General features: G+C 45.3%; 1 protein-coding gene across 1 annotated transcript in view; it reads left to right on the plus strand.

Moving 5' to 3' along the window:
• Positions 1 to 20,322, plus strand: part of LOC147707146 (NBAS subunit of NRZ tethering complex-like) — a 167,511-nt gene that overhangs the window by 145,575 nt on the left and 1,614 nt on the right. The window contains exons 5-6 of the mRNA XM_086925628.1: positions 7,793 to 7,840; positions 9,229 to 9,272. Coding sequence (XP_086781754.1) covers positions 7,793 to 7,840; positions 9,229 to 9,272 — 92 coding nt within the window. The remainder of the gene's footprint in view (positions 1 to 7,792; positions 7,841 to 9,228; positions 9,273 to 20,322) is intronic.

Consider the following 20,322-nt stretch of genomic DNA (forward strand, 5'->3'; position numbering starts at 1 on the left):
ATAAATATATTTTATATATGTATATGTAAAAGTTGATGGAAGAATAAATGTTTAAATAAGTGTCTAAATGGATGGTTTTTAAAAATTGTTTGGTTAAGTGGCTTAATAAGACATCATCAGCAGTGCATTGCACGCGCAAGTTATAGTGAGTCGATCTAACTATAACGTGGGAATTTCAATGGTTTTATATCAGTAAAATTTCCAGCTAACTATAACTGGTGTGAAACCTATGTTTTTTTCAGTGAATTTAATAGGTTTTTTAAATGCTAATTCCTAACTATAACTGGTGTGAAACCTATGGTTTTTTCAGTGAATTTGATAGGTTTTTTAAATGCTAATTCCTAACTATAACTGGTGTGAAACCTATGGTTTTTTCAGTGAATTTCATAGGTTTTTTAAATGCTAATTCCTTTCTATATCGAGTTTCTAACCTTTCTTTTTTTTACAATTTGCTGTTTTTTTTTAAGTATTCATTTTTTTAATATATTTTTTTTCTTTTGCGCTCTTGGTGCGCGCTCCGGGAAGCTTTCAGCTAAGCTCTCCGGTAAGCTTTCCGGTGAGCTCACCTGAAAGCGCACCCAGAGCGCTACTGTCGTTCGTGAAAAAAAATATGAATGAAAAGTTAATAATAATGCAAAACATTTCGCTCCATACAAATAAAATCCGTTTTTTTTAATAAGGAAAATGATTATGTATTTCTGTAAAAGTTTGATGACGTCACTTTGGCGCGCAACGTAAGTGCCCTCGGAAGCGCCTACGATCGCGCCGCGTAAACGCACCCGGAAGCGCCCAAGATCGCGCCACGTTTGCGCCCCGGAAGCGCCTACGATCGCGCCGCATAAACGCACCCGGAAGTGCTCCGGAGCGCGCTGCGTAAGCGCGTCGGGTCATGTGACCCTAAAATAACACTTTTCATTGGTTGCTAACAGTTTTTTTTACAAAGAATGAAATCCCCACCCATTTCCTTCACTATTGCTTTGTACTTGGAGAGAGCAAGAGCTGTTCTGTGTACTATCTTCATCTCCTACTTTCCTGATCTACAGCAATGGCTGCAAGAGAGTCATCCAGCAGTGATTCAGAGGCATTTGTAGATGAGGACCCTCCTAGGCAGAAGAAAAAAATCCATTTCATCCGGAAATTTTATAACATCCCTGAAGGAGAAAAAAAAGTCAACGCTCCAAAAGTAACCTGCAAAATATGTGGTAGTACTTTATCCAGAGGCAATCCTCTGAAAAAATATAGTTTTGGAAATGCCAATTTAATCAGGCATGTCAAAAGAAGACACCCAAACAACTTTGCGAGGGAGAGTGTCAGAGACCTGGCACGGAAATTACCCACAGATGGCGGCAGCACCTCCACTGGTGGAGCAACACCTTCGGGACCATCCCGTAGAAGAATGGTCCCTAACATACAGCCAGAGTTTGCAGGCATCAAATTTCTGTGCACGGAGTGTGACGAACTGCTCTGCTATGGGGAGCAGAGTGTTGAACTCATTGCCCAAAAGAAACAGCAACACCGCTGCCCTGACAGTCCCTAAATTTTCACATTTTTTTGCTCCTGTTGAGCCGTTTTGGAATCCCTGTTTTTTGTTTTTCCCTTGACAAAAATCCAAAAAAATTATAAAATTGTTTTAAAAAGCCAAAAAAAGTTCAAAAAGTTCAAAAAACACAAAAAAAATATAAAACAACAAAAAGAAGAAAAAAAAAAAGTTCTTTTTAGAACTAACTCCAATTTCTAAATAAAGGCTTTTTTTTTTATAAACTCTGTCATCTTTTTCCTTCCTTTTACGCTCCCCGGTGCGCTACCTGGTGCGCGTACCGGGCGCTTCCCCCACGCAAAACGAAAAAAAAAAATATTTTAAATGCCCCGCGGGGCCCTTTTATAGCCCCCACATCAAACCTAGGGGGTCAAGGGGGGAGTACCCTGCCCCCTTATGGTCATTTCCCCCTTTGTTTTGGCCACCTCTCGTGTCTCGATCCTACCGAGACACAAGATGGCGGCCGCTCCGGACTGTTTCGAATGTTTACAGACAACTGAGAGCCAATCAGCTTTCTGCGCGCAAGTCGCATGTCGCGCCGGGAGCGCACTCCGGTGCGCGCACCGGAGAGCGCCTATAGATATATATATTTTTTGGAACCTAAATTACTCAAAATCCACTGCAGCACATATCTTGAGACATAGCAAAGGCACATCAGGCTACCAGTCCCTACAATTTTGCCAAGTTTGGTGGAAATCCATTCAGCCATTCGGGCTAAAAGTGAAATCGACCGCCCTATGGAAATTAACATGGGGAAAACGCATTTTGGGACCCCCCATTTATCTCGGCCCCCGCTTGACGTATCCCCCCCAAACTTTCAAGGAAGAACCGGAGCTCGACGAGGCCATTTTCAGGAAATTTTCAGGCAGATTCGTCAACCGGTGCCAAAGTTATTCCAAATAGAATTTTGAGATTTAACATTGAAAAAAATCCTAACTATAACTACCTACTGGCGACCGCCAGTAGGTAATATATATATATATATATATATATATATATATATACACACACACACATACATATAGATAGATACCAACAGAATTTTCAGCATTTGTTTTGACAAGACTAAGACCATCACCTCTTTGTGCCAACAAGGACACATGTAACACTTTCATTGTAATGCACAGCTGATGGTCATAGGCTTGCACCAAACTTTGCTATGAAAAGTTGAACATCAGTTAACGGATGCCAAAGTGATCTACCCCACTAGAAAGATGCATTGATGAAAGCCTTGATAAGCAACACTCATCGGAGAAGTCCTCTTCTAGAGCAGGCACATGGAACCCGGTGCACACCGTTCACTAGCACTGTTGTCTCACAGGGTGCCCATACTGATTAGTACTTATTGTGGGCCTGGACGTATGTGAGGAGCATGTTTATTCCAGCAGGGCCTCACATCCTTCTTCCGAGGTAACTACTGGATCCCATTGTACTCAAAACCATAATTAAACTTGGGGAAAGAATAGTGTACATGACTATAACTCTAGTTCTCCACCATTGGTATCCTTCATACTGCAGGGGTACTCATAGTACGGCCCGCGGGCCAGTGGCGGCCCGGCAAGCCTTCCCTGGCGGCCCGCGGACCCCCGAGACATCATACCTGTGTTTCCCGAGTTTTTTTTTAAAGTGTCTGCAGCAGCGAGAGAGACTCTTGCTGCTTTGTGGGGGCTGCCGGCCGGGCGATCCTAGGAATGGCCAGAGTAAAGCTGCAGGGGCCTAAGGAGAGGTGAAATACAAAGGCGTCATTAACTTGCAAATGGTCTTTTAATGACCTGTGAAGTGCTCGGGTGCGGCTGTGTGTGTGTGCCCCGGCTGGCACACAGGCAGGGTGAGGTGACAAAGGGAGTGGGAGGGAAAGGGAAGGGGAGGGGGCGGAGAGGGAGAGAGAGAGAGTGAGAGGGAGAGAGAGAGTGAGAGGGAGTGAGTGAGTGAGAGGGAGTGAGTGAGAGGGAGGGAGGGAGGGAAGGAGTGAGAGGGAGGGAGGGAGGGAAGGAGTGAGAGGGAGGGGGGGAAGGAGTGAGAGGGAGTGAGTGAGTGAGTGAGGGAGTGAGAGAGAGTGAGGGGGAGTGAGGGAGGGAGAGGGAGTGAGTGAGGGAGAGGGAGTGAGTGAGGGAGAGGGAGTGAGAGAGAATGAGTAAATGAGTGGGAGTGAGTGAGTGGGAGTGAGTGAGTGGGAGTGAGTGAGTGGGAGAGAGAGGGGTTGAGAGGGAGTGAGTGAGGGAGAGGGAGTTAGTGAGGGAGAGGGAGTGAGTGAGGGAGAGGGAGTGAGTGAGGGAGAGGGAGGGAGTGAGTGAGGGAGAGGGAGTGAGTGAGGGAGAGGGAGTTAGTGGGAGTGAGTGAGTAAATGAGTTGAGTGAGTGAGAGGGAGTGAGTGAGTGAGCGGGATGAAGTGAGTGAGAGGAATGGAGGGAGTGGGAGGGAGTGAGTGGGAGAGAGTAAGAGGGAGTGAGTGGGAGGGAGTGAGTGAGAGGGAGGGAGTGAATGAGAGGGAGGGAGTGAATGAGAGGGAGGGAGTGAATGAGAGGGAGTGAGAGGGAGGGAGTGAGTGAGTGAGAGGGAGGGAGTGAGTGAGAGGGAGGGAGGGAGTGAGTGAGAGGGAGGGAGTGGGAGGGAGGGAGGGAGGGAGGGAGTGAGAGGGAGGGAGTGGGAGGGAGTGAGGGAGGGAGTGAGAGGGATGGAGTGAGAGGGATGGAGTGAGAGGGATGGAGTGAGAGGGATGGAGTGAGAGGGAGGGAGAGGGAGGGAGGGAGAGGGAGGGAGGGAGAGGGAGGGAGGGAGAGGGAGGGAGGGAGAGAGAGGGGGGAGGGAGAGAGTGACTGAGAGAGTGAGAGTGAGAGAGAATGAGTGAGAGTGAGAGAGAATGAGTGAGAGGGAGTGAGTGGGAGTGAGTGGGAGTGAGAGTGAGTGAGAGGGAGTGAGTGAGAGAGAATGAGTAAATGAGTGGGAGTGAGTGAGTGAGAGGGAGGGAGTGAGTGAGCGGGAGGGAGTGAGAGGGAGGGAGTGAGAGGGAGGGAGGGAGTGAGAGGGAGGGAGTGAGTGAGAGGGAGGGAGTGAGAGGGAGGGAGTGAGAGGGAGTGAGTGAGTGAGAGGGATGGAGTGAGTGAGTGAGAGGGATGGAGTGAGTGAGTGAGAGGGATGGAGTGAGTGAGTGAGAGGGATGGAGTGAGTGAGAGGGATGGAGTGAGTGAGAGGGATGGAGTGAGTGAGAGGGAGGGAGTGAGTGGGAGGGAGGGAGTGAGTGAGAGGGAGGGAGTGAATGGGAGGGAGTGAGCGAGTGAGAGGGAGTGAGCGAGTGAGAGGGAGTGAGCGAGTGAGAGAGGGAGAGAGTGAGAGTGAATGAGTGGGAGGGAGAGGGAGGGAGTGAGACGGAGAGGGAGTGAGACGGACAGGGAGGGAGAGGGAGTGAGATGGAGACAGAGAGGGAGGGAAATAGTCAGGGAGTGAGAGGGAGGGAAAGGGAAGGAGACGGAGAGGGAGGGAAAGGAAGGGAAATGGAGGGAGAGGGAGGGAAAGGGAGTGAAAGGGGGTGAGACAGAGAGTGAGTGAGAGGGAGGGAAAGGGAGGGGGACGGAGAGGGAGGGAGTGAGAGAGAGGGAGTGAGAGAGAGGGAGTGAGAGAGAGGGAGTGAGACAGTCGGAGTGAGACAGAGGAAGACAGGAGAGAGGGAGGGTGAGAGGGAGAGAGAGCTAGAGAGAGGGAGGGAGACCGAGAGAGATGTGTGTATGCCGGGACGGCTCAGTGGACGAAGGCGTCCACTGCAGGGACCTATGATCAACCTCATGGTCAGTTTTATGTTGTTGCTCTAGCCCCTCCCCCCTCCCCCACTGACCCTGCCCCTCCACCGATGCGGCCCTCGGACACAAACCAAACTGTACATTTGGCCCCCGAGAGAAAGTTTGTGAGTACCCATGCAGTTCATAGGAACATTTGCAACACGCCACCACCAAATAACACCACTTATTTTTCTATTTTATTAAAAAGAGACAAGGTTTAAGAACGTTGTCAGATTTGAAAGAAACATTTAAGATCAAGAATTTTGGGCCTACGGTTAACGCGCACATGTAGATGGCAGATTTGGTTCAAAATGTTAATGTATGGATTCCTCAGGTCCCTTACCATGCCCTATTCTTCTGGCTCAAAGGGATGTAAGTTAACCTTTTCCCCTACTCCACACTGCTGTTATCCAGGTAGAGTAGATGATCACTTTGTGCAACAATAGTAATGTGCCACATATAACACTCATTTGAAATAAAGAGGCAGAGATAAAAAGACACCACCACACGACGAAAGAACACAATGCGGGGCATATAAAGAGATTCTCAAGTTGGTATTAAATAGCATTATGTGAGAACTAGCGAAGGCTGAATAGTAAGGCGAAAGTAATGCCCAATTGTGCCATGTTGTTGGCATTTGTATTGCACAGATATTGCATGGCTTCACAACAGGAGCCGCTGTCCGGGATTTTGAGGTTTCTATTAAAAAAACACTGCCTCATCCGGAATGTAGGGACTGCACTCAAAAAAGGAATTAGCTTGTCAAAAACAAGCTCCACAAAGCAATTGGGACATGTGGAACACAATGGAAAAATGTTTACACGATTTATCTTTGCTGATGATATCAACAGTAACCCGGAAATGCATTTAGGCCATGTTGACTTGGGTTGAGTGAACAATTGTATGTTAAACAGAAAGGGGTGGGAGCACACTGCTTCACCTCCCAGCACAGTTTGCCTATTAGTGTTATGGTGTATACTTGAATATTTACTGAATTATTCCACCAAAGCTGGTGCAGGTTAGTGCTGCAAATCTCTAGACATGTGTTTCTGGATATCATCAGTAGAGATAAAAACGAATTTGATCTGGGGTTGCTGAGCAGGCTGCCACAATCTTTTCAGGTCTCAGTACCTCTCACAGGCGCACAGATGCATCTCCACAAGCTCTTCAGCTCAATGGCTCATGGGAGCCTTTTCAAACAAAGGGGTGGGAGCACACTGCTTTACCTCTCAACACAATTTTCCCCTTAGAATTATGATAAATGCAGTTCATGGTAGATGCTTACTTGAATATTTACTGGAGTATTCCACCTAAGTTGGTGCAGGTTAGTGCTGTAAATATCTAGACAGGTGTTTCTGGATATCATCCGTCATCTGTAGAGGTAAAAACGAATTTGATCTGGGGTTACTGAGCAGGCTGCCACAATCCTTTCAAGTTTCAGTACCTTTCACAGGCGCATAGGTGCATCTCCACAAGCTCGTCAATTCAATGGCTCAAGGGAGCCTTTTCAAACCGAAAGGGGTGGGGTCAAAATCTTTGTCTTCCTCTGAAATTTACTAGTACTTCCACCAGTATGTTTCACTGCCCCCTACTGTTTAGAGAAATGCAACCCCAAATACCACAAGTCCATGCCATGCTAAAACACCACTGCCCAAAGTGAAACACTGAAAGAAAGGAGTACAGTAAGCCATCACTACAACAAAATATTTGCAAGGGCAGTGACATTGAACCACACCCAGTCTGTGGGCACGACTGCTCGATTGTGAAACCGTGTGGTGGCAGCTAACAGGTCCCTGAGGTACGAGAGCTAGGAGGGTCCTAGCTGTGGAAGCCCAGCTCACGCACTGAGTGCACCTATGCCCACTAGACCGCTGTAGGCAAGGTGAGTCTCACAGAAACTGAATTCGAGCTCCTTTGGACCAGGGAAGTCAGGTGGGGGTAATCAGCAGGTATGGGGGCGACGAGCAACAGTTGAATATTTTTTCGTTTCCTATTTTAAAAATATAAACCTTTGTTGGAGGTACTTCATCTGGAACTTATGTTGTTGGAAAGTGTTTTTCAAAGTTGTGGTTATACAGACAAAATGGGTTGTGGTTATACAGATAAAATGGGGTTTAATGTTGATCTTGCGTTTGGTGCTATAGTATGATTAACAAGGAGGGTGGGCCCTCGATATCGATCTGCACTGATTTAACGTAAACTTCTGTTTCGGTAAAATACAGTAAAAAAAAGAATCCATTTAATGTTAGTCAAACTTTTGTTTTAAGGGGCCCACGTTACATTTTGACGTGCATTAATCTGATAGGGTTAAAAAATCCATGAATTTTAGTCACACATTTGTTTTAAGGGGCCCAATGTTGTATTTTGAGGGACATTAATATAAGTGGCCTTTCTGTTTTGAGTGCTTTTCACACGACAAAAACATTATATTAATATGACTGCATTTTATAGCTCTTTCTAATGTGCCTCTCTTCTTTTATAGCAATGGTAAACTTTTAGCTGCCATCCAAGACCAGTGTGTTGAAATCAGGTAATCATTTTGTTATTTCTGTTTGTTGTTTTTGTGTGAAGTAGCTGCATGCCAAATGTTGTATTGTTACCTAGTGCAATACATCTGGCCCCAAATGGCTTTCGATTTACCTTTGTAATATTACTGTTCGAATGTCACTGTTCCCATCACGTCCCCGGAGATGCATTTGTACCTCATCTGTGAAGTACACTCCCCGACCTGTTGGTCTATTGTCTTGTCCTAAGTTACAGGTTAGTTTGGTAAAGAGTAGGGCCTTTGGGGCCCAGCACCTTCTGCTCTTCCATCGGGAACACTGCGTCTGGCTAGCACACATTGTAACAGTGATCCCTCTTCCCAGTAGCTGCAGAATGTTTACCAATCAGCCCACGATTGTGTAAAGAATTGTTGTCACTGAGTAGCAACCACTTGAGATGGTCGGGCTAGGAAAATGTAAGGGCGTCTGGGGGCCAATTGCATAGCCAAAGAAGACAAATGCTAACTTGTTCAATCTCTGAACTTGCTACCACTGGCCCAGTGCCTGCTTGTTACAGTGTGATGTAAAGTTTTATCATTGTGCATTCCAGTAGTTACAAGTTTCTTTCCTGAAATTATATGATGTACCATTAATTTAGAATATCATTCTTGGTATTGATATAATTTTATGTAAATTGTTTTTGGCACCGAAAACGTTTTGCCTTCTTTGCACATAAGGCTTACACTGAATAACAAAATGCTAGTTTGGCTGTTCTCTCAAAACAAAAGAACATGAAATGAAAAGCGCATTTTGCAGTCAATAGTGCTACATTTTCCTTATCGTTTGTATTCCTGTTAAAGTATGTCTTCGAAATAAAATGCATAAAGATACCTTTCAAAAACTGGACATTTTTCTGAATAGTTTAATCTTCGGCCAAGTAGCATGGGCATTAGTGATGGTAAAGTCAGACTTCCAGGTTCAACCCTCTTCAAAAAGAAAGGGTTTATTTTAAGAATCTTGGAAATATTATTTAGAATCATTTCCCAAAACTGGTAGTGAAAGAGTTTAATGTTGCGGTTTTCTTAACTTTTACTGTGTTGTTTCGTTTAACATTTAAATTTAATGGAAGTAGTCATCCTATGGGAAAAGTTTTTTTTGTTTGCTGGAGGTATAGCTATGAAATAGCAAAAACTATTTAAACTTGTTCGTCTAAAGTAAGAACCAATATTTTAGCCATCGAAGCCTTATTGATAAACATTCGTAGACTATTTCAATGCATTCGTTAATACAATATTTTCCAATGTTACAATGGAGTTTGGTATCATGATAGATATCATGTAATGCAGTGGTGTGTGGCTTCCGCTGGATTCAAAGCATAAGGTACCATGATATGGAATCTTCTTGGTGACTCATTGTACTTCTGTACATTTTACAGATCTGCAAAAGATGACTTTGGATCTATTATTGGAAAATGTCAAGGTAAGCATAGGGTGAAACAAATGTAGTTTCAATAACCTTGGCTCAGTAGTTCAGGGCTGAAGTAAAATAATCAAATAACATGCACAATGTATTAATGTTTATATTTGAAAAGGTCAAACAGTTGGGCTTGTTTTAATGTTCATATTCAAAGTTTGAAAGGTTTGAAAATTCCAAAGACCACCGCATAATGAAGTTTCTAGACACTTCAGGTCTGAAATTGTAGGCCAGATGTGGAAAGCAGAAGTTGACCTGGCTCACATGTTGAAACTTAGCGCAGCAGGTCAGCCAACGCATAGGCTTAAGAATGAGTATTGAGCATTGACGCATGATTCTCTTATACGTAATTAGAGTCCATATTTTGCTATGCCTATTTTGCAGTATGCTCTTTGGGCCGGAATCTTAAGGGTTTTTAAGCACCCAAGTATGTCCTAGTTCTCAAATCATTTTGAATTATAAAATCACAATCCTGATTTATGGAATATGGATTCTTGTAATGTTACCCTCACCAATGCCATTTGAGAAAGTCGGATCATGAGTTGGAATTTCGACGTTGTTTATGGTGTTCCAGGGAGGTCCTTCCTGCAAATGTAGGTGAACACTCCTATGCATTGCAAGCATATTCCAATCCTGAAAACACTTACAAATTTACTCCTGTCAAGGGCTTGAGTGAGTGTGTGTCCGGGAAGGAAACTGAGAGGAAACACCCAGAAATTTAATGTGGTGGGTCGAGAAGGAAGGTGTTTTACTAATGAAACATTATTTAATGGGCGCTGTGGAGCAGATGGTTTCTCCACTGCGAAAAGTAATTACATTCCTTACTCTTCAAAATATTTGGTGCATAACTGAGCTAATTTAGGATGCTCCCCAGTCTCTTACAGCGTAATAGCTGAACAAACAAGCACTGGCAAAGCCAATGGGTCTCGCCTATGCAAGAGCTATTGGATTTGCCAATGTGTTTTAGACATGTGCACTAGCATGGCTGCTGTTCCGCATGGCTAAAAGTTTGTGGAATAGAGGAGAGTAGCGTGGAGTAGCATAGAGAGACATAAGGTAGCATGGAGATGAGTGTCGCAGGATCGTAGACTGCAGTGGCATAGATCAGAGTTTTGCAGAGTAGACTAGAGTGGTGCATAATAGAGTGGGGCAGAGTGGAGTGCAATAGTGAAGAGTTAAGTGTTGCAGAGTAGTGTGTTGTAGAGTGCTGTAACGTAGTGCAGGGTGGTGCAGATTAAAGTATAGTGGCATAGAGTACAATGATGCAGAGTAGAATAGAGTGCTGTAGAGTGGATTAAGGTGCAGTGGTGTAGAGTGTTTCAGAGTAGAGTACAGGGGCATAGAGTGCAGTGGTGCATGGCATATTGGCCTAGAGTGAAGTGGCGTAGAGTGCATTGATTTTGAGTAGAGCGTAGTAGGGTTAAGTGGGGCAGAGTGCAGTGGCGTAGAGTGATGCAGAGTAGAGTGCAGTAGAGTAGATTTCAGTGGTGCAGGGGTCAGTGAAGAGTGAAGTATTGCAGAGTGCAGTCGCGGAGAGAAGTGTTGCAGAATAGAGTGTCGTAGACTGCAGCGACATAGTGTAGAGTGGTGTAGAGCAGAGTGGCATAAAGTACAATGGTGCTTAGTAGGATAGAGTGGTATAGAGTGTAGTGTTGTATAGGGGTGTAAAGTGCAGTGGCGTAGCGTGTTGCAGAGCATTGTGCCATAGAGTGCAGTAGTTTAGGGTAAGTGTTATAGAGTCCAATGGCAAGGTGGTGTAGAGTAGCGTGGCGTAGAATGTTGCAGGGTAGTGTGGAGGGGTACATGGTAGAGTGCAGTAGCATAGAGTAAAGTGGCATAGAGTAGAGTGCAGTAGTGCAGAGTAGATTACAGTTGCATATAGTAGAGTGGTTGAGTGTAGAGTGCTTGAGCGTAGAGGGCAGTGGCATAGAGTGGATTGTTGCTGAGTAGTGTGACTTGGTATGGAGTGGAGTGGAGTGGAGTGGCGTAGAGTGTAGTGGCCTAGACTGAAGTGGTGTAGAGTGCAATGGTGAACAGTGCAGTGGTGCAAATTATCATAGAGTGCAATGGCATAAAATAGAGAGGCATAGAGTGGTGCAGAGTAGAGTGCAGTGACAGAGTGGAGTGGAGTCGAGTGGTGTAAAGTTGTGCAGAGTAGAATGGAGTAGTGTAAAGTGGTGCACATTGGAGTGGCATAAAGTGGAGTGCGCATGGTGTGGTAGTGCACTGCTATTACAGACAATACATTTTCAATTTTACACTGATATACACTTTTACTGATAAACGTATACAGCTCACAAACAATAATGTGTGGAAATGTCATCACCTAGTGTACTGATTTGTTTTGATTGTAATAAAATATTTGTTTGTATTACACTTTGGAATTACAAAGTAAATTGCTTTATTTCTGCTTTCCTAATTCTGATATATTCTGAAATGTCTGCACAGTTTATTACAGACATTTACACTTTGTTGTGTATTAGTAAAAAAGCTTTCACAGCCAGATTCACATAAATTCTCACTTTGAAGTCAGAGATAGAAAAATAAACACCAAGCTTCCTCAGAAGACAGACCCTGACATTTGACCTATGCATTTGAATGCATAGAAAATGTGACAAGATAAGAGCAAGATTTATAGGCCTGTTTACTGAAAGGGAGCACTTGGAAGGATACATAAAATAAGGAGTGCACTCCGTGAGAGATGAAGTCAAGCTGGACAGCCTAAAACAAATAGAGGAAGCAAATAGAAAGCAAGCAAATGTAAGGTACAAACCACAAAGCCAATGGTAAGCAATGGGCTGAATGCATTTCCGGGGAAGCTTTCTGAATGTCTTCAAAATGTCTTTTGCCCGAGACTTCAACCTAAACATGAAAAATAGTCTGTTGTTATAAGCGGTAAAAGAAGTGTCAAATACTCTATAGTGCCTTACAGAAAACACTGACATCATTACAAATGTCTCCAGAGTACCAAAGTTCAAAAATTGTGGCAACACTAAATTGATTATCAAAACATAATGTACTTAATTCCTAATATTAATCTAATTTCTTAATACAATTGTTGCTCTATCACACTTGAAATAATCATCTAATGGATTTCAGTGTCACTCCAAGTTTTTTCCCCAACATAAATAGTATATCCATTACACAATCCTTAGCCAACCTGTATTTCGTGACAGTTGCTTATTATGGATTCATTCTACAGTAGGAGAGGACGCTTGCTAGTCTTTTAATGTTCCAATATCAGTTTTCGGTTACTTTCCAGGTTGGACATCTTAACTTTGCAGTAAGTCCCAAAGCCGGGATATAACATGTTTTTCTTTCGTTCAGTATGTATTATGTCCGTGGCACGGCTCCTTAACACACCATTTGCTGTTCCGTGTTCATTTGAAAACATCTTGATGTGTCTCTTTGACACTGGAAGCATGACAAGGTTAGGGAATTTAAAAAGTCACAGACCGATAAGTTATAGAAAGACGCCGGTTGCACAGGAACAAGACACACATAAACAGTGTGTTTGTGCATGTCTGTGTTTGAATGCATTAATGCATTCACGCTGACATTTACCAGTGCTTGTTCTTTCTCTTTTCCATTGCTTATCTTAGCAACACAGATTGACAGCAGTCTCTGCCACAGACCAGCTCTTTAGCCTTGGATTGTGACAACTAGGCAGAATCTCTCTAGAACCCTTTACCATCAGCCTTTGTCATGGGTCCAGATTACTCTGAAATACAAACTGTGACTGGAAATGCATTTTCGAAGTGAGTTAAAGGTGTTAAACTCTGGAGAAGCTATTCAGTTAGTTCAGAAATTACAAAATGTTTTTGTTACTAAAAGGTATGTCTCTCAGTTTGACTTGATAGGATTCAGAGCCTCTTTTTTACATTTTGACCTTATAGAGGCAACTGCTGCGCATTGAATTGTTAAAGTACAAGAGGTTGATAAGACAGAATAGCCAAGATACCCTATTGTACTTTTGCTAAGGCAAACAAGTGCCCATTGCACTGCTTCCTGTTCTAAGTGTTCCATGGTTTCCGTTTTCGCACACGATTGAAGCAGCATGGTGAAAATGATGAAAATTGAGTTAAATCCACTCCCTGGCAGGAGCCCTCAAACTACAGCTCTTTTGTGGTGAGTGGTTTCAGAGGAACTGTCCTTTCCCTAATCCTTCGTCGGCTGACGATCATGAGAATCGATGCAGGCGCATCGCTTCAGCTCTGAGAGGCATACCAGAAGAAGCTTAAGAAGCTCAGTTTCCGACGTATAATCATATTAATGTACTAGGAGATTAGATAGTCCTCTCAAAGACCCCTTTGATGCTGCCTGTTCCAGCTGTTCCTGTTGCTTGCTTGTTGCAGCTGTCTTGCTAGTTTTTGCCAATTAGGCGGATTTCTCTTCTTCGTCCACATGACAGGTGGTTCTCTTGCAAGAGTTTGGCTACAGTAGGATCTCTTATTTTGTCCTTGGATGCCGCATTACTTGCTGGATTCTATGATAACTTTAATTTTATATACCACTTCTTACTGTGCTAATGTTTTTTAAAAGCACGGTAAACAACAAGTGATCATATTACTTGGTTTAATGGCTCTGTTTGCTAACCTTGAAAGACTGCTTGGTCTTGCCAGGAATTATATTTGCAGCCTGCACATCAGAGCAGATGACAAAAGCAGGTGACAGTCCTATTGGAAGCTTTTATGATGCAACTGGATGCTTCGATTGATCCCGGTCTGCCAAGGAAGAGTGTTTAGTTCCTTAATACTGATAGGTGAATTGCTAGGCACACAGTCAGGTTCCCACCACAGATCAGTACAGCAATTCATGATTTCTTCAACATTGAAGGTAAAAGGTCTTGCAATGCAGCCAAATCCATTCTGGTCAAGAAGTGTTCTGCACATCTGTGCCAGAACCTCCAACCCTATAGATGAAATCGTCTGGGTTCATGATCTCTACAACCCTGTTAAGTGTCAATACTTGTCTCATTATGCCATCAAGGAATTTTACTTCCATTCCCATGGACATCCAAATAATACAACCTGTAGGCCACAACTTCAAGGTTCTGCAAATTGTGCTAAAATAGGTGACCTTGAATACTTGATACGAAAGGGATTGCGTCTCTGTGCCAACCTTTTTACCTTCCTTTCTTACTGACAAAAGGTTTTGAATGTAACGCTAATCTTTAAAAAAATGTTGTTATTGTTTCATTATATTGTGAAATCTATAGCGGTACAACGTTTTATTGCATATAGCATCTCACATTGGTTACAATATTACATAGGATGCAGTATTTCGTTAAAAACAACAAGCAAAAACTCAACATGTGCAGTACAGTGCTACGACCCACATTCTAAATCCAGCAGCAATCACTAATATTGTTTTAACCCTAGCATCACATTTACCCATATTCAACCATTGCACAAAGACTGTGCTTACACCATATTTGGGTGCTCTAGCAGGTATGCTGTCAATGGTGCCCAGAAGTCTTTTGGTCTCAAGGCCATAAGCAGTTCCTCCGCATATGTGGCCAACTGTTCTTTACAGTATACAAGTTATTTTATCCATTTCGACACTGTAGGGGGCAGTTCTACCTCCCCAATGCGTTGCCACCATGCTTTTCGCCAGTAGGGTGGTGACAGCCACAATATGCCTGTTACAAGGCTTGAGCTTTTTTACGAGTCCTAGCAAACATATATCAGGTGAACATTACACAGTTTCCATTACTATTAGTATTAATGTCCGAATTACACACGCCCAGAAATAATAGATTCCCAAGCCAAGTGCGCGAAATCTGCTCCATCCTCTCCACACCTCACGCATTGAGCATCCTCATGCTGCCCATATTTCTTCAGTTTCATTGGTGTGTAATATATCTGTTGTGAAAATTTGAAATGTAGTATTCGGCAGTTAGGCGCTCGGTCAGTGAACAGCATGTTTCCCAGTCCTCCCAAACCAACGGCTCCGCCAACTGTCTATTCAAGTAATCGAGGGAGGTAGAGCATTTTATATCAATTTCTCTTTGTGATGCATTATATAGCCTAGTAATTAGACCTTTACCTTCCCCTACTGTTAATACAATTTGTAATGCTTTTAACAACATCAGCTCATTTGGGAACCCTGGGTCTAGTGTTCTGACAGCTATGGGCAGTCTATTGTACACAAACCCTTGCATCCCATTGTAGGGTTACCCTGATGTTCTCCGTTCTAAAAATATCCTTAAGCATTTCCTTGACATAGGGCTCCAGATTCCATTATTGGTTGACTCCGGCACGCACATAATTCTCATGTTATTGCGCCTTGACCTGGCGTTGAGGTCTTTATTCTTGTTCTGTATTATCGCTAGTACCTATTGCATATTTAGGGTTTTAGTTGAGACCCTCTGAAAGCTATCTTCTGTGTCAGAGTTTCGCTTTTCTGCTTCCCCAGCCTGGAATCGCCGACATGTGGTCCATCCGCATATTTAAAGCATCTATTTTCCCGCCTATAGATTGCAGGCTATTCTGCATTTGCAAGGAGAGTTGTTTCCAGCTGTCCTGTTTAGAGTCGGAGGCTACCCTCTGTTGCAACCTACCAGGCTTCCGCATTTCAAAAGTGAGGCACGGTTGATTCTGGTCTGTCTTGCCCATTGTATCCGTCTGGCTCGAGGTGCCCTCCAATGTCCACTGCATGTCGGCCAGCCGCCCTATTACTGCACTCCTTTGTCCCCACGTCGCCAGGGGCAACCATGCTGGGATGTGCTCTGTAATACGATCCAATGTCTTGGGTTGCCAAGCCTCTGTTGTATGTAGAGGTTAAACATTTCATCAGCAGTATGTGCGGGGGCTGCTGGTTCCAGATATTGCTCCATAGCTGTGCATGGAGCTATATCAGGCACATTAAGAAGGTTTCCTGGATTGGGTATGGGTCATTTTGGAGATGGCAGAGCACCCACTGGAAGGCTACCTTCTTAAAGATATCTGATCGGCCCATTAAGGAGAGGGGCAGGGATACCCAGTACCAAAGGTTTTTCGTGAGTCCATCAAGTTGTGGTTGCTGGCTTAGATCCCACCATGTCCTGTGTTCTATGTGACATTGGCCAACAAATACCTGAAATGGTTGGTAACAATGGGTAGGTCTTTGGACTATGACATGGACTGTGAACCTACTCCAATCGAGTATGTAGATGATTTAGGTAAGTTAACCAGGAGCCCGGGGAAGCTCCTGAACACTTTCAGGATGTGCAGTACTCTTAGGACAAATTTGGATGAGTCATGCAAAAAAATGAGGACGTCGTCTGTGTATAAAGCAATCCTCTCTTCAATCCTGGGCACCCATTCAAATCCCCCCACCTGGGCATCAATTATATATCTTACTTTTAAATACCATGCATCCTGCATTGTGGGCTACAAGGCATACATAGTGATGTCTTATTAATATTCGAAAAGAAGGATTTCCCCTATCAAAAATATTTATTTTGACAGGTCGGGCTGAAGGTTTAAAACTGCAGCAGCCAGGCTACTGTGTTAGGCCTGGAGACCTATTTGCTTGGTCACTCTAGTGGATGGTACAGTAGTGCTCTATTTCATTGGTGCCATGTAACTTCCCATGCCATGTTTGCATTTTGGACACCATATGCCTTGGACTTATAGGAAAGTTAAATATACCAATTAGGAGTTAGCCAATTTTACCATGTTTTAGGGGTCAGAGCAAATACACTGAGACCTAGTTAGCAGTGTCCCAGCACACAAAGTCAAAGACCCAGCAGCATCAGTCTAAACATATGGGGGTACTCAAGCCAAAAGAGACACTTTTTCACTTGTACGATCTTGAATCAACTTGCACCCCTCAATTTATGTACAACTCTTCATTGCCTCCCATGTATGTTTGTATCCTGTAAGTTCAAGCAGGATTGGAGAGCTAGTGTCTTCTGGAATAGAACAAAGCATGAACTCTGCTGTTACCATGTTATGTTGTCTATATTTGTATAGTGCACTATCACTCATGAAGTTATCCTGGCACTTAGCAGGTGAGTGGGGCTAGTCCTTTGGGGACTTACTCGAAGAGCTAAGTTTTCAGTTTATTGTAGTATTCAAGAAGCGAGGAGTGGCAATAATGTGGTGTGGGAGGTTGTTTCATACTTTAGTGATGATGTACGTGAAGGCTTTCCCACGGCTGGACTGTGAATCCAACTGGGCAGTCCAAGTCAAGTCAGAAATTTGTATAGCGCGCTACTCACCCAGAGGGTCTCAAGGCGCTTAAGGGAGAGGGGTTCGTTACTGATCAAACAGCCAGGTTTTGAGTTGCTTTCTGAAGGAGAGGTGGTTCTGTGTGAGACGGAGGTGGGTGGGGAGGGAGTTCCAGGTCTTGGCCGCCAGGTATGAGAAGGATCTTCCTCCCATGGTAACTTTTCGGATGCGTGGAATTGCGACTAGGGCTTGGTTGGACGAACGTAGTTGGTGGGTGGGGGGTGTAAAAGGTCAGGCGAGTGTCGAGGTATCTGGGTCCTAGGTCGTGGAGGGCCTTGTGTGTGTGGGTGAGGAGGCGGAACGTGATTCTCTTCTTGACGGGGAGCCAGTGCAGATCTCTCAGGTGACCGGATATGTGGTTGTGGCGAGGTATGTCTAGGATGAGTCGAGCGGAGGCGTTTTGAATGCGTTGAAGTCTTTTCTGCAATTTGGCTGTGGATCCGGCGTAGAGGGTGTTTCCGTAGTCCAGTTGGCTGGTGACAAGTGCTTGGGTGACCGTCTTTCTTGTTTCGGTGGGGATCCATCGAAAGATCTTTCGGAACATGCGTAGGATGTTAAAACATGATGATGAGACGGCGTTGACTTGTCTGGTCATCGAGAGGGAGGAGTCTAGGATGAATCCCAAGTTGCGAGCATGGTCCGTTGGTTTGGGTGCGCTGCCTAGGGCCGGGGGCCACCATGAGTCGTCCCAGGCAGAGGGGGATGATCCTAGGATGAGTACTTCCGTCTTGTCAGAGTTCAGTTTTAGGCGGCTGTTCTTCATCCATTCGGCTACGTCTTTCATCCCTTCGTGAAGGTTGGTTTTGGGGGTGGTTGGGTCTTTGGTAAGGGAGAGGATCAGCTGGGTGTCGTCTGCGTAGGAGATGATGTTGAGGTTGTGTTGGCGTGCGATGGATGCGAGGGGACTCATGTAGACGTTGAAGAGGGTGGGGCTGACCGATGATCCTTGTGGAACGCCGCATATGACTTTGGTGGCCTCTGATCTGAAAGGGGGGAGGCGGACTCTCTGGGTTCTTCCGGCAAGGAAAGAGATGATCCAATCCAATGCCTTATCTTGTATCCCGACGTTCCTGAGGCATTGTACAAGTGTGCGGTGGCTGACCGTGTCGAACGCTGCAGAAAGCTCCAGGAGGATGAGGGCCGCAGTTTCCCCATTGTCGAGCAGTGTCTGGATGTCGTCTGTGGCTGCGATGAGGGCGGTTTCGGTGTTGTGGTTGGCTCGGAAGCCGATTGTGAGGGGTCGAGGGAGTTGTTAGATTCAAGAAAGGCGGCGAGCTGACTGTTGAATGTCTTCTCTATGACTTTGGCGGGGAACGGGAGGAGCGAAATGGGGCGGTAGTTCTTAAGTTCGGTGGAGTCTGCTGTAGGTTTCTTCAGGAGGGCGCTGAGCTCGGTATGTTTCCAGCTTTCTGGGAAGGTAGCGCTGTTGAAGGAGCAGTTGATGATGTCCCGGAGTTGGGGTGCGATGACGGAGTCGGCCTTGTTGAAGATGTGATGGGGGCATGGGTCGGTTGGCGATCCGAAATGGATGGAGTTCATCAGGCGGATGGTGTCATCGGTGCTGATTGGGGACCAGGCGCGGAGGGTGGTGGTGGGGGGCTTCGGTTCAGTGGTGAAGGGAGTGGGCTGGTCGCCGAAGCTGTTATGTATGTCTACGATCTTGCTGTGGAAGAACGAGGCTAGAGAGTCGCAGAGGTCTTGAGAGGGAGTGATGTCATTGTTGCCGGCGCTGGGATTGGTGAGCTCTTTGACAATGCTGAAGAGTTCCTTGCTGTTGTGGGCGTTGTTGTCTAGTCGATCCTTGAATGTAGATTTCTTGGTGGTGCGGATCAGCTGGTGGTGCTTGCGGGTGGCGTTCTTGAGGGCGGTCATGTTGTCTGTGGTTGGGTTTCTTCGCCAGGCTTTCTCGAGGGTGCGGAAGTTCTTTTTGGAGTTCTTGAGGTCGTCGTTGAACCAGGAGGCTTTTTTGCTTCCTGGCTTGTTGGAATGGTTTTTCAAGGGTGCTAGTTCGTTAGCGTAGTGGGTGATCCATTGTTCGAGATTGGTGGCTTCTTGATTTGGGTCCGTTGATATGGTGGGAGGGTTTTGGTTCAGAGGTGTGGTGTGCTGGTCGGGGGTAATTTTGTTCCAGCTTCTGCGGGGAACCTGTTGCGGGTGGTGGTGGGTCGTGGTCTTTCTGAAGCTGAAGTGGACGCAGCTGTGGTCCGTCCAGTGGAGTCCCGTGGTGTGATTGAAGGAGATGTGCTTGCTGGAGGAGAAGATTGGGTCGAGCGTGTCCGGCGTAGTGGGTGGGGGTGTTCACCAGTTGTTTGAGTCCGAGATTGGCGAGGTTCTCCAGCAAGGTGGTGGTGGTGTTGTTGTTGTTATTCTCCAGGTGGAAGTTGAGGTCCCCTAGGAGAATGTAGTCATCGGAGGGGAGGGCGTGTGGCCTAACAAAGTCAGCAATGTCTTAGCTGAATTGTGTGCGGGGTCCTGGGGGTCTGTAAATGAGGGTGCCTCTGAGTGTGGTCTTGGGGTCGGTGTGCATCTGGAAGTGGAGGTGTTCGGTGGCTATGAGGGTGTCGTCGGAGTTGGTCGAGATGCGGATGGTGTTCTTGTGGACGATGGCGATGCCTCCTCCTGTTTGGTTGATGCAGTCTCTTCGGATGATCTTGTATTCGTCCGGGATGGCTATGGCGTGTCGGGTGCTGAAGAGGCGTTCATCCAGGTTTCCGTAAGAAAGGCGACGTCCGGCGAAGTGGTGTCGAGTAGGTTCCATAGTTCAAAGGCGTGTCTGTGGACCGAGCGGGTGTTGAGCAGGATGCACTTCAGGTGGTTGTTCTTGGAGCTCTGTTTGGCGT

This window comes from Lissotriton vulgaris, chromosome 6 (assembly GCF_964263255.1).
Source record: "Lissotriton vulgaris chromosome 6, aLisVul1.2, whole genome shotgun sequence".
Lineage (NCBI taxonomy): Eukaryota > Metazoa > Chordata > Amphibia > Caudata > Salamandridae > Lissotriton > Lissotriton vulgaris.